Source organism: Schistocerca cancellata, chromosome 1 (assembly GCF_023864275.1).
Source record: "Schistocerca cancellata isolate TAMUIC-IGC-003103 chromosome 1, iqSchCanc2.1, whole genome shotgun sequence".
Lineage (NCBI taxonomy): Eukaryota > Metazoa > Arthropoda > Insecta > Orthoptera > Acrididae > Schistocerca > Schistocerca cancellata.
The window spans coordinates 152,782,974-152,795,753 of NC_064626.1; the positions used below are offsets into that span (position 1 = coordinate 152,782,974).

General features: G+C 36.0%; 1 protein-coding gene across 1 annotated transcript in view; it reads left to right on the forward strand.

Moving 5' to 3' along the window:
* The window catches only part of LOC126167300 (lysosomal alpha-mannosidase-like), a 105,862-nt gene that overhangs the window by 84,821 nt on the left and 8,261 nt on the right, over window positions 1-12,780 (forward strand). The window contains exons 11-14 of the mRNA XM_049920466.1: window positions 359-564; window positions 642-858; window positions 6,300-6,417; window positions 6,501-6,777. Coding sequence (XP_049776423.1) covers window positions 359-564; window positions 642-858; window positions 6,300-6,417; window positions 6,501-6,777 — 818 coding nt within the window. The remainder of the gene's footprint in view (window positions 1-358; window positions 565-641; window positions 859-6,299; window positions 6,418-6,500; window positions 6,778-12,780) is intronic.

Consider the following 12,780-nt stretch of genomic DNA (forward strand, 5'->3'; position numbering starts at 1 on the left):
GGGACCTACCTGCTGTGAGGAAGAGGAGCGACCAAGATGAAACGGATAGCATCAGAGTGTGTCTATTGTCTCTCTTTTAGTACTATTAAATGTGACTGCTGTTAGTACTTGGAATTTTGCCTCAAGAAAATAAGAACTGGCCAGACATTGTGTCTCTTTGTGATTTCACAATTTTCTCTTGTGAATTTTTCTTTTCATACAAAATGTAATGTAGTAGTTAGTGAATTGCCCAATATTTTTGACAGCAATGAAATCAGACAGTTATTAAAATAATTGCATATATTGTTCTCTTTTATGAATTTTGTATTTAATAATTCTATCATTAATGTATTTAATTTCAAATCCTATTTTACTGCAGGTAATGAGCAGATAATACAGTTGGTACCACTACCAGATGCTATTTACAATGTTCCTGGAAGAGACAGTAATGCAACACAAGAAATTGTCTTTCAAGCCACTGATGTTCCAGCATTGGGCTATTACTCGTACTATGTGTCTAGTACAAAACAAGAGAGAAGTTATTCAAACATTATATCAGAAAATGCAACATACATTGGAAATAATGTAAGGTTTTCAAAACACTGAATGTACAGAAATGATCATTTTGGCTGAAAACGATCTAATGTAGTATGTTTTTGTAGTACTTGCAGGTAATTTTGCATGAAACTCAAGGGACTGTAAAGTCTGTAATAATCAATGGAACAGAGTTACCACTTAGCCAAAATTTTTATTACTATGAAGGATGGGCAGGAACTAATGCAGGACCTGATATGAGATCATCTGGTGCTTACATTTTCCGACCAGTAGGATCTGAAGCAACCATGGTGTCTGGAACTGCGACAGTCAAAATATACAAAGGTTAGCTCTAAAATGTAATAACAAAACTTCAGAATTATTTTTGTTAACTTATTAGTAAACTTGTCAATTATTTTTGAAAGGCCCAGTTAAATATGAAGTTATTACATAGCCAGTCTTGTAACCATACTGTATTCCATGTTCCTTCAGTCTATGATTTATTGTACTTCAGTAATATATTTCAGTCATCAGCAGTTATTGTAGCTTTTCTTTGTATTATTGTTGTATCAAACTGAAAGTTCTTTGCTCACATTTTGCACAATATACTGCAAGATATGTCCACCGGTTGAGCCACTGAAATCATATACAGGACTGGCTGGGTACAGATTCCCGTTCAGCTTGAAATGTAGCAGGCTGAATCTACTAGCATGTTTGCAACAATTTTGATATAGCTTGGACTGGCATATTAGATTTTCTTTTTCTGGTTTTATGTAATGCAGTAAGCTCCAGATTATCTGACTGTTGATTATCCATGCATAGTTCAGTGATTCTAGGGAAAAGAAAATGATTTCTGTAGTATTCTGTTATAATTAGAATGAATATATTTGTTTGGAATGCAGTATTATTTGTGTGATTCATGTGTTATAACCAGAAGACAAGTACCACCAGTCAGACATCCTTGAAGTATTTTTCCATTGTTTCCCCTTTCAGCTTAGGTAAATGTGGTGACTCTGCCCTTGGGATAGGTCTGTGGCCAATTTTCTGTCCATATGTTCACCTAGCCTCTCCCTTGGAGATAAAGATCGATAACTTACCACTCACTTAAAGCCAAGAGTAAAGGAAAATGATTTATGTTTTCTTCAGGAGTAATTTCTTTCAGAATTATTACTCTGTGTTAATATGAAATGAAAGCATATCATTAAACATTGCCATGAAGAATGCACTGTTAACTGCACTTTTCTAATTGCTGACAGATCTCAATAATACTATAGCTTCTCTAAAGTGGATCATTGACAACAAGTGTTAACACCTATCACATTTATTGCTTAAGTTCCACACAACTTATATGTTCAAGGTAGATAATAGATGCAAACATATTGTTCTATAAATCAAAATTGAATTAGAAATTATAGAAAAGTCAGAAAAAAGAAGAAATCTTCACAAATGTTTCTCAGGACTGTGGGATTGGTGTAAAAACAGTGAGAGATTCAAACACAAGCTGTTAAATTCTGTAACCGAATGTGAGAGCCATGCTAGAGTGTCAATGTATAAGTGTCTGAAAATTTCAACTCACAATAAACTAGAAAAGGCACTGCACTTGTGGTTCCAGCAGAAGAAGTTCCCTATCAGGTCAGAAGTAAATAGTTAAAGTACAAAAGTTACCTGAAACTCTGAAGATTGAAGGAAAATAAAAGCTTCATCAGAACGACTGACTCAATTTAAACATTGCTATAGGATTAGAGAATTTGTCATTCAGAGCAAGTAGCTTGGTAGTAACATGCATCACTTTATTCATGTAGTGTATTTTGACAAATGTAGTGTATTTTGACACATGTAGTGTATTTTGACAAATGTAGTTTTGCTTCCATTGACAGTCAGAGTCCTGTTGTACATTGAGTGACACTGACTTCCTGGAAAAAAGAAATCATAAAAATACAGAGCAAAATGAATTTTTAAATATCCTGCAATAAATACCTATCTCGCCAGTGTTAACAACAAAATCTTTGTTGAAATTTAATATCAATTTTAATGTCTGGGTTCAAAAAGTGTCTGCAGCAGCCGAGGTTTCTTAGATTGTCTTTTCTTTTCTTCAAACAAATCTTGTCACTTTTCAGTGAAAAATTCTGTGCTTATTTATGAATCTATGAACCCATTCGTCAGAAGCTTTAAATTCAAAATCTGTAAACTGTTGTGCTGCTGCTGAAGCCCACTGTTGTAAATTCTGTGTAGTTACTTGCTGATGATTCTCTTGGGCGTCAACAGGACAATCATACATCTGGGAACTGATTGCTGTGTATTTATCGAATTGATTGCCTTCTTTTTTATGCCTTCTTCCCATTGGGGTATATATTCCTTCTTCCTTAACCAGCTGCACCTTTTTGTTTTGTAATGTTTGCAGTTTCCATATGGGATGAGCCTTTACGATATTAAGAAAGATAATTTTGTAATTCGAAGAAAGATGGTCTACTTCTCTTGAATTCTTTTCTTCTGGTTCATATTCATCCAATGAGATGTGTCTTCGGCTTTTCAAAAGGTTTGCCTTCACAGTTCTCATTTTCATGAATAAGTTCATCACAAGTCACAAGTATTTTTTCAGCCAACATGTCCATAGTAGATCTGTAAATCTCCTCACCATCAACATTGCTTCACGAGAAAGCGTCATTGAATATTCCAATGCAATCAAATTATTTGCAGCAAGCAGGCTTTTGTAATAAACAACTGCATCTTTTAACATCATCTTTGGCACTTCACTGCATAATGAATCTGCAGCTTCTGATACTTCTGTGATGTTTTCATTGACAGACATTTTTAATTCACAATATTGTAAAAATTACAATAATGTTTCACAGTGCAGAACACTCCAATCTCTGCAAAAGTCAGGAATGAAAAGGCACTGTTGCAGGTAAGACCCATTGCTCAATTAGTTCCATGTCAGCCTTAACAAATCCTAACCATTAGCCTGTTTGTATACACAACAGGGCAACAGCTATACTCCACTTTTCCATGAAGACACTAGTTCCTCAAATTTACAGTGAATATTTACAACCTTTCCACTGCTTATAATATTGCACAATTTTGTGATAAGATTGTAATGACAGTAATTAATGCTTTAATTTACCTCCATTAAAAATGCGTTTTAAGTTATTCAAATTTTTAAAAAGAAAGTATTGATGAGTATAATTCAGCCTCTAAGTAGCCAGTGACACCCATTTCATTTCATAAACAAAATAAAATTATTTATGATTTAGTTGATAATGCTTTCAGTCATTAACTTTATTTAAAAGTAATTATATTCAAGTACTACACTACTGGCCATTAAAATTACTACACCAAGAAGAAATGCAGATGATAAACGAGTATTCATTGGACGAATATATTATACTAGAACTGACATGTGATTACATTTTCACACAATTTGGGTGCATATTTCCTGAGAAATCAGTACCCAGAACAACCACTTCTGGCCATAATAATGGCCTTGATACGCCTAGGCATTGAGTCAAACGGAGCTAGGATGGCGTGTACAGGTACAACTGCCCATGCAGCTTCAACACGATATCACAGTTCATCAAGGGTAGTGACTGGCGTATTGTGACAAGCCAGTTGCTTGGCCACCACTGAAAAGACATTTTCAATTGGTGAGAAATCTGAAAAATGTGCTGGCCAGGGCAGCAGTCAAACATTTCCTGTATCCAGAAAGGCCCGTACAGGACCTGAAGGGTAGAGCCACAGGTCGTAACACATCTGAAATGTAATGTCCACTGTTCAAAGTGCCGTCAATGTGAACAAGACGTGACCAAGACGAGTAACCAATGGCACCCCATACCATCACGCCACATGATATGCCAGTATGGTGATGACGAATACACACTTCCAATGTGCATTCACCGTAATGTCACCAGACACGGATGCGACCATCATGATGCTGTAAACAGAACCTGGATTCATCCAAAAAACTGTCGTTTTGCCATTCTTGCACCCAGGTTCGTCGTTGAGTACACCAACAACTATACCATAGCAGGCACTCCTGCCTGTGATGCAGCGTCAAGGGTAACAGCGCCCATGGTCTCCGAGCTGATAGTCCATGCTGCTGCAAACATCGTCAAACTGTTCGTGCAGATGGTTGTTGTCTTGCAAACATCCCCATCTGACGACTCAGGGATTGAGACGTGGCTGCATGAACCGTTACAGCCATGCAGATAAGATGCCTGTCATCTCGACTGCTAGTGATACGAGGCCTTGGGATCCAGCACGGCGTTCCGTATTACCCTCCTGAACCCTCCGATTCCATTTTCTGCTAACAGTCATTGAATCTCGTCCAATGCAAGCAGCAATGTCATGATACGATAAACCGCAATCGCGATAGGCTACAATCCGACCTTTCTCAAAGTCGGAAACGTGATGGTACACATTTCTCCTCCTTACACGAGGCATCACAACAATGTTTCACCAGGCAACACCGGTCAACTGCTGTTTGTGTATGAGAAATCGGTTGCAAACTTTCCTCATGTCAGCACATTGTAGGTGTCGCCACCGGCGCCAACCTTGTGTGAATGCTCTGAAAAGCTAATCATTTGCATATCACAGCATCTTCTTCTTGTTGGTAAATTTTGCGTCTGTAGCACATCATCTTCATGGTGTAGCAGTTTTAATGGCCAGTAGTGTATTTTGATACTGTATGCCATAGTCAATGTCAATAGTATTTTCAGTCAAATATTTACTATGAACTGAATTAGAATTTTGAATAGAAATGTTATAATTAAAATGTTTTTACTTAAATCTTAACTAAGTAATCCATGAAAAAATATCTTTTATGTAATTAATCAAAGTTGTGTCAGCTGTAAAACTGTGTGGAGTACTATGCACCCTTGTATTTGTAGGATACTGTACATGTGTGTGTGTGTGTGTGTGTGTGTGTGTGTTGTATTTTCTGATGAAATCCATGCAATGTAAATTGTATCTGGATGAATAAACTACTATTACTATTACTACTACTGCTACTACTACTATAATATTTATAACAATTAAGAAAACAAAATAAAATCGAGTCTGCATGTAGGATCAAATCCAGATAAGCCATATGATGTTCTAGCACACTGCTGACTGAGCTATGTCACCTATATGGTTGAACAGTACTTCTGACCGTATGACTTGCGTATGAGCTATGCTGAAAACTTTAGAGCCCTTTTTCTCAGAATTTTCTTGATAGTGTGCTTTAAGACTTCTATGAGTGGTTGCCCATGAGATATACTACCAACCTATGAAGTCTCATCCCAAACAATTTCCGAGACTGGAAGTTCCACTTGTTAGTGTAACTTTTTACAGATGTAAATGTGACTTCACCACACTGTTTGTTTTAAATGTCATTAAATGAGTCAAACACTCAGCCTGTTCACCATAACTCAGAGAAATACAAGTAGCCTATCACTGAATCAGATGAACTATTATTTAGTTTTAGAAAAGAATAGGCAGTCCAAAACCAAAAATGAAGAGCTTATAGATAGAAGGGCCACATAAATTTCAAATTATGTGATTTAGATTTTCTGTGGTGTCCCTAAATCACTTGAGGTGAATATTGAGACAGTTCCTCAGCAAGCCCAAGGCTCATTTTCTTTCCCATCCTTGCCAATCTAACTTAATGCATCATATCTAATTAGTATGCAACTGAAAAGATCTATACCTATGCTCTTTGTTATTTGTGTATCCTGTCATGCGCTAGTTAGGTAATAATATGATATCAAATGTTTAATAATTTATATTATATTTAACTTAAATTAAAACAGGTGATGTTGTGGAAGAAGTGCATCAAACCTTTAGTGACTGGATCAGTCAAGTTATTAGGATATATAAAACTGAAAAACACATTGAATTTGAATGGCTGGTTGGACCCATTCCCACCGAGTATGTATTGCTTTGATCCTAAATGCTAATAGAACCTACTTCACTGAGACTAATTTATTATATAATTCATCATCTGCTTACAGGGATGGGGTAGGGAAAGAAATAATTTCCCGTTTTAATACAAACCTGGTCAACAATGAAACATTTTACACTGATTCAAATGGCAGGGAAATGATACAGAGGCGAGTCAATTACCGATCGACATGGGATTATGTTGTAGAGGAACCTGTCTCAGGAAATTATTATCCTATAACATCCAAAATAGTAATAAAGGATGAGAATAAAGGCCTAGAAATGGCAGTTCTGAATGATCGAGCACAGGGAGGTTCCAGCCTTCGAAATGGTGAAGTTGAACTAATGGTAAGATGCAAGAAAAGCAATTTTCAAAACCAAGTGTGTAACGAACTCAGAAAGTTTTAGAATGAATGTACTACTTCTATTTGCTTACTAATTTAACAAATAAGGACTCAATAGCCACAATATGAAGCCTTAAACTGCACTGGCTACTGCTACTGTTTCCGTGAGTATTAATGTTATTATTTGAGTATTCATGTTATTATAATTAAAAACACACCAAACAATTGTATTGTCTTGTTTTCATTCTTTGACAAGCATACTATTTGTAGTATAACTTTCCATTGCTACAGCTGTGATGTTTGCTCTCTTAGTCATCAAACACAAGAAGTGAAAGTTTATCTACAACTTGTACAGAAACCAGACTGCAATTATAAGAATTGAAGAACATGAAAGGGAGGTAGCAAATGAAAAAAGAAGTGAGACATTATTGTATCGTTTGCCCCCATTGCTCAATTTGTACATTGACCACAAATTAAAAAAAAAAAAAGAAGAAGGAAAAATTTTGAAAAGGACTTCAGAGTTCAGGGACAAGAAATCAAATCATTAAGGTAGACAGTGACACTGAAATCTGTTAGAGAGTGTAAGAAACTTGGAAGGTTAATTGAACAGAATGGATATAAACAAAATTAAAACAAGAGTAACGAAATTTAATCCAATTAAATAAGGTGTGGCTAAGGGAATTCAACTGAGAAATGATATACTGAAAATAATAGGTGAGTTTTGCTACAGCAAAATAACTGATGACAGAAAAAATAAAGAGGATATAAAATGCAGACTGGCAATAGCAAGAAACCAATTCAGAAATAGAGAAATATGTTAATATTTCAAACAAATTTAAGTGTTGAGAATTCTTTTCCCGAATGTGGCCTTTTATAGAGTCATATGCGGACAATAAAAGAGTAGAAAGTTTTGAAATGAGAAAGAATGCTGAACATCAGATGGGTTTATCGGATAACTCATAAAGAGCTTCTGAATCAGACTGGGGGAAAAGAAATTTTGGCAGAACTTGACTAAAGAAAGAGATAGGTTGCTAGAACACTTGCTGATTTATCTTATTTCACTATTATTTCCAGTGTTAAATGGGAGGACCTTTACTCACTCATTATTATCTGTTTATACTTTACGATATCCATCACTTGAAATTTTTCTCCAATTAAAGAGCTTAATTTCAGTATTTCTTTATTTTGCTACAACATTAACTGATTACAAAAGCAAGTCTTTTTGTACCAGTCTTCTGGACAAGTCAGAGCCTTACTTACTAGAGTTATATATTATTGCCTGGCGTTATTATCTACACAACTTTTTCTAAATTTAGTTGAGAGAACAATGTTACATATAGGTACTACATAAATCTATTTGTTATCAGCAAAGAAAAGAAGTACTCCAAGCTTTACACCGACATAAAACGTACACAGATAATTACTCACTACTACAAACATACGCTGAGAAAAGAAGATCCTACAAAACACTAACAAGGGAGAAGAGAATGGCACACAGGGAAGAAGAGGGAAGAAGACGAGCTGAAGAAGCCAGGAGAGACCCATTCGTTGCAATTCCATAAAAGCATGGAAGAATGGACGAGACATTTCAAAGACATTCTCAACAAAGATGGTAGAGAAGGAGCACAGGTAGCAAGTCAAGAGCTCACACCGCAAGAGATGCCAGCCTGGTCTCCACTCACTCCAAATGAGGTCTGAAACATCATTGAGCAACAAAAAGGAAGAAAGCAACGGGACCGGACATGCTTTACAACGAATACCTTAAAGACACAGCCCATCTGCTAGCACCAACCTGGAAAAAACTTTATAACAAATGAATTGAAACAGCAAAAATCCTAGGCCACTGGAGAAAATCAATAGTAAGGGTAATGTACAAAGGGAAGGGTGACCCAAAGGAAACAAACAAATACAGAGGAAGAGCCTTGGAAAACAACCCTTTTAAGGTATTCACAAAACTAATCACAGGAAGAATAAGACACACTTTGGAAGACCACCTCCCAGAATCTCAATTCGGGTTCAGGGAAAAAAGATCCACTATCACAGCAGTGGAGCTGCTTTTAAGAAACATATGGGAAACCATCAATAAGAAGCAAAAATATTATGCTGTATTCATAGATTTCACAAAGGCCTTCGACCTTCTTGATCGATCATTAGTAAAAAGGATGCTTGACGAAACCTTGGGAAGAGACAGCGTCTGGACAAGGATCATAAACTCCATAAATGAATGGAATGAGATAAGGATCTCGGACAACCTCGACCTGTCTGAACCTATAAGGCAAACAAATGGAGTACTCCAAGGAAACCCACTAAGCCCGCTCCTGTTCATTCTGGCAGCAAAGGAAATTATGGAAATCGCTCAAGACGAAGATGTCGAAGCATATGCCTACGCAGACGACATTGTGATAGGCTCAAAAACCTTAAAGAAACTACAGGAGACTATAGAAGAGGTGGAAAAATGGTGCACAAAACAGAAGTTCGTAATCAACATCGACAAGACGGAAATGATGGTATTCAGACCAGGTGGGGAAATTCCAAAAATGACAAGAATTGCACTACAAGGAAAGCAAATATCTATCACAAAAGATTACAAATATCTAGGGATAACACTCCAGCCGTCCGCAAAGTGCTTCACTAAACACACAACAGAGAAAGCGACACAAGCCATCAGAGCGATAAACGAAATAAGTTCCATCAGAACACTAAATCTAGACACAGCTAAGGCACTCTTCAAATCAAAAATAATACTGATACTGGCTTATGGGATAGAAATCATATGGATAAACCTCAATGAAAATAACTTAGAAACATTGGAAAGAGTAAAAGCAACCTATATCAAAAGAGCATTAGGGGTAGCAAAAACCACAAGATCAAGATTAGTCTACCTTCCCGCCCGAGAATCTTTCCTCATAGAGGATTTAAGCACAAGGTTCTTACTTCCCAACAGCATCGGAGAACCTACTAAGATCACTACTCAAGAAAAGAGAGGAAGTACCAACGGAATTCTATGGATCTGGGGCCATGATCGACCGCACTTGGACAGCAGCAAATTTTGAGATGAGACATATACTTACAAGACTCGCAGTACACGGATTCCACCATGAAATTTGTGCAAATACAACATACCACAAACCATCAAACCTTTGCAAGTGTACACTATGTTGACAGTCTTGTGAGAGATACCATATAAAAATATGCAACAAGAGGACCAGATCAATTAGAGACTATGCAATACATGGTTCAAATGATAATCTGTTATAATACCTGCACTGAATGTAATCTACTACTAAGAATTATGCAGACACTCAATACATCCTTGTAATTCACTCTCAAATAATTGTAATCTAATGTATAACTATAATGGCTATTTTGCTGCAATAAATCATTTATAAATCAATTTGCTATTGAAATACATAAATTAAGAAATTTACTGTTTGTGACACAGTCTTCAGATCTGAGATTCAGATGTTTACAGTTTGTCGAACAGTCTAAGATCTGAGTTTCTTATATCTGTAGATAGATGGTCTTCCATCATACAAGTGTACTAAATCTAGAAACTCATCTATTGATGCAGTCACGGACTGTGCGGCTGGTCCCGTCGGAGGTTCGAGTCCTCCCTCGGGCATGGGTGTGTGTGTTTGCCCTTAGGATAATTTAGGTTAAGTAGTGTGTAAACTTAGGGACTGATGACCATAGTAGTTAAGTCCCATAAGATTTCACACACATTTTTTTATCTATTGATTACACAGAATTGTTTAGGAGCCATAATTTTAATTTCTTTTTTTGTTCTGTAATGGGAAGTTTTTAGACTTTAGGATGGAAGCAATTCAGTACTTTTATGCCAGCATAGTGAGGGTTTTTCTCATAAAGTGTTGTTCTACGAGAGATATTGTGGGGTCTCTCTCTACCTCTAATGTTGTGATCGTGTATTTCTTTATTGAGCGTTTTGTTACTGTTTACTGCCATATTGACTATATTAACTATATCTAGGTTATGAATAGTTAGTATTTTAATTCGTTAAACAACTTTCTGCAGGACTTTCTTTCCCATAATTCTAATCGCCTTCTTCCGTAGGATAAGCACACTTTTCATATTACCTTTACTGCTGGATCTCTATACCTCTCTCTCATAGCTTAGATTGGATTCAAATAGCGCAAAATACATTTGCCTCAGAGTGGTAATGTTATAAAAAGGTGTCAGTTTTCTTAGGGCATATATGGTAGTAGACAGCTTTTTGCAAAAATCATTGACATGATCAGACCAGTTGTAACTCTGCATCAAGTATCAGGCCAAGAAATTTGGCTGAGTATTCTTTTTTAGGCTTCCAAGATCAAATTCAATATAGAGAGATTTATTTGGATTTAATTTTAGTTTGTTTTCATTATAATACTGCAGAATTATGCCTGCTGCAGTATTGGATTCCACTTCAAGCTGTGAATGGCTTAGACTGCTGCATATTAATGTGGTTTGTTATAGACAGAATATCATTATCATAAATAATAAAAGTAAATGGTCCTAATATTGACCCCTGTTGAATACCAAAATTAATGTCAGTGGTGTTTGGTTTGTATGCTCCCTCAGTAGCGCTAATAGACACAACCTGCTTCCTATTTGTCTTGTACTATCTAATTGAATTATGGACTGCACCTTGAATGCCATAGTTCCACTGTTTGTCAAGCAATATGATCATATCAAAACAATCAAATGTTTTCTGTAAGTCTAGAAACATTCCACATACATGTTCTTTATTGTCTATTGCTTGAGTGACATTTTCGATCAAGTTGGATGCTGGTGTAATGGTGGATGACCCCTTGACAAACCCATACTGCCCCTTAGAAATCATTTTTTTGCTTTCCAGGAATTTCTAGATTCTTATGTATGTTACTTTCTCAAAGATTTTGGATATTATTTGAAGAATAGATATGGGTTGAAAGTTTTCTACTAGATTTCTGTTTACTTTTTTAAAAATAGGCACAACTCGAGCTATTTTCATCTCATCTTGAAATAGACCATCTTCCATATGAAATTTGATTATTGCTGATAAAAGTGATGCAATTTTAATTATTTTTTCTTCACTTGTTGGTGTCAAAATATACTTCCTGACACTGGTGTTCCTCTGAATTTGTATTTATGATTTTTAAGCTGATTGTTTATGCTGGAGCCAACAAAGCAAAGTAATTGTTAAAGAGATCTGCTACCTTATTATGATCAGTTTCTATTGCACCATTTATCAGCAAGTGATTTTCAGTTGTATGTTTCCCGGATTTACCAATTTCTCTGTATACTAGTGACCATGATGTTTTGGAAATATTATTTGAATTTTGAATGACTCTTTCAAAGTGTTCTTGATTTACAGAGATTAGGAGGTCTACATAGCACTTCTGATACTTTCTTCAGAGATTAGGAGGTCTGTATAGTATGTCTGATACATTCTGAACCCTTCTTTGAAGTCATTTCACATAGCATACTCATACAATCTTAGTTTCTCTCTAGCCTCAGTGACTGAACTTGATATCCAGTTTTGGATTACAGCATGTGACTGGACTCTTGTTTATTAATGGGTAGGCTGGGTTGAGAATGTAGTATACTTCACTTGAGGATTTGCCATAACTGTAATGTGTCATTAGAATATTGTTCCAATCAGCATTACTTAGCATGTTATTCAAATGAGTTATATTTTGGTCTGTATTCATCTGAACATATCTATGGTGACTGTGTGTAGGAACCTTTTTTATGTTCACTCCTAATTCTACTGCATGGTGGTCTGACAAAGCACTTATAATAGCAGAAGATGTAAGACCATAAAGATGAATACCAGTGATTATGTTCTCTGTTGCAGACTAGCATGTTTCAGTCTCACTGGTTGCAGTGTTTATCAGGTATTTTACATTATATTCAAGCTGAGTATATTTGAATAGTCTAGTGTGTAACTTAGCAGATAAGTTACACACTAGACTATACATTTATGTTGAAATCTCCTATAATTACTAACTTATTCAGGTGTGATATA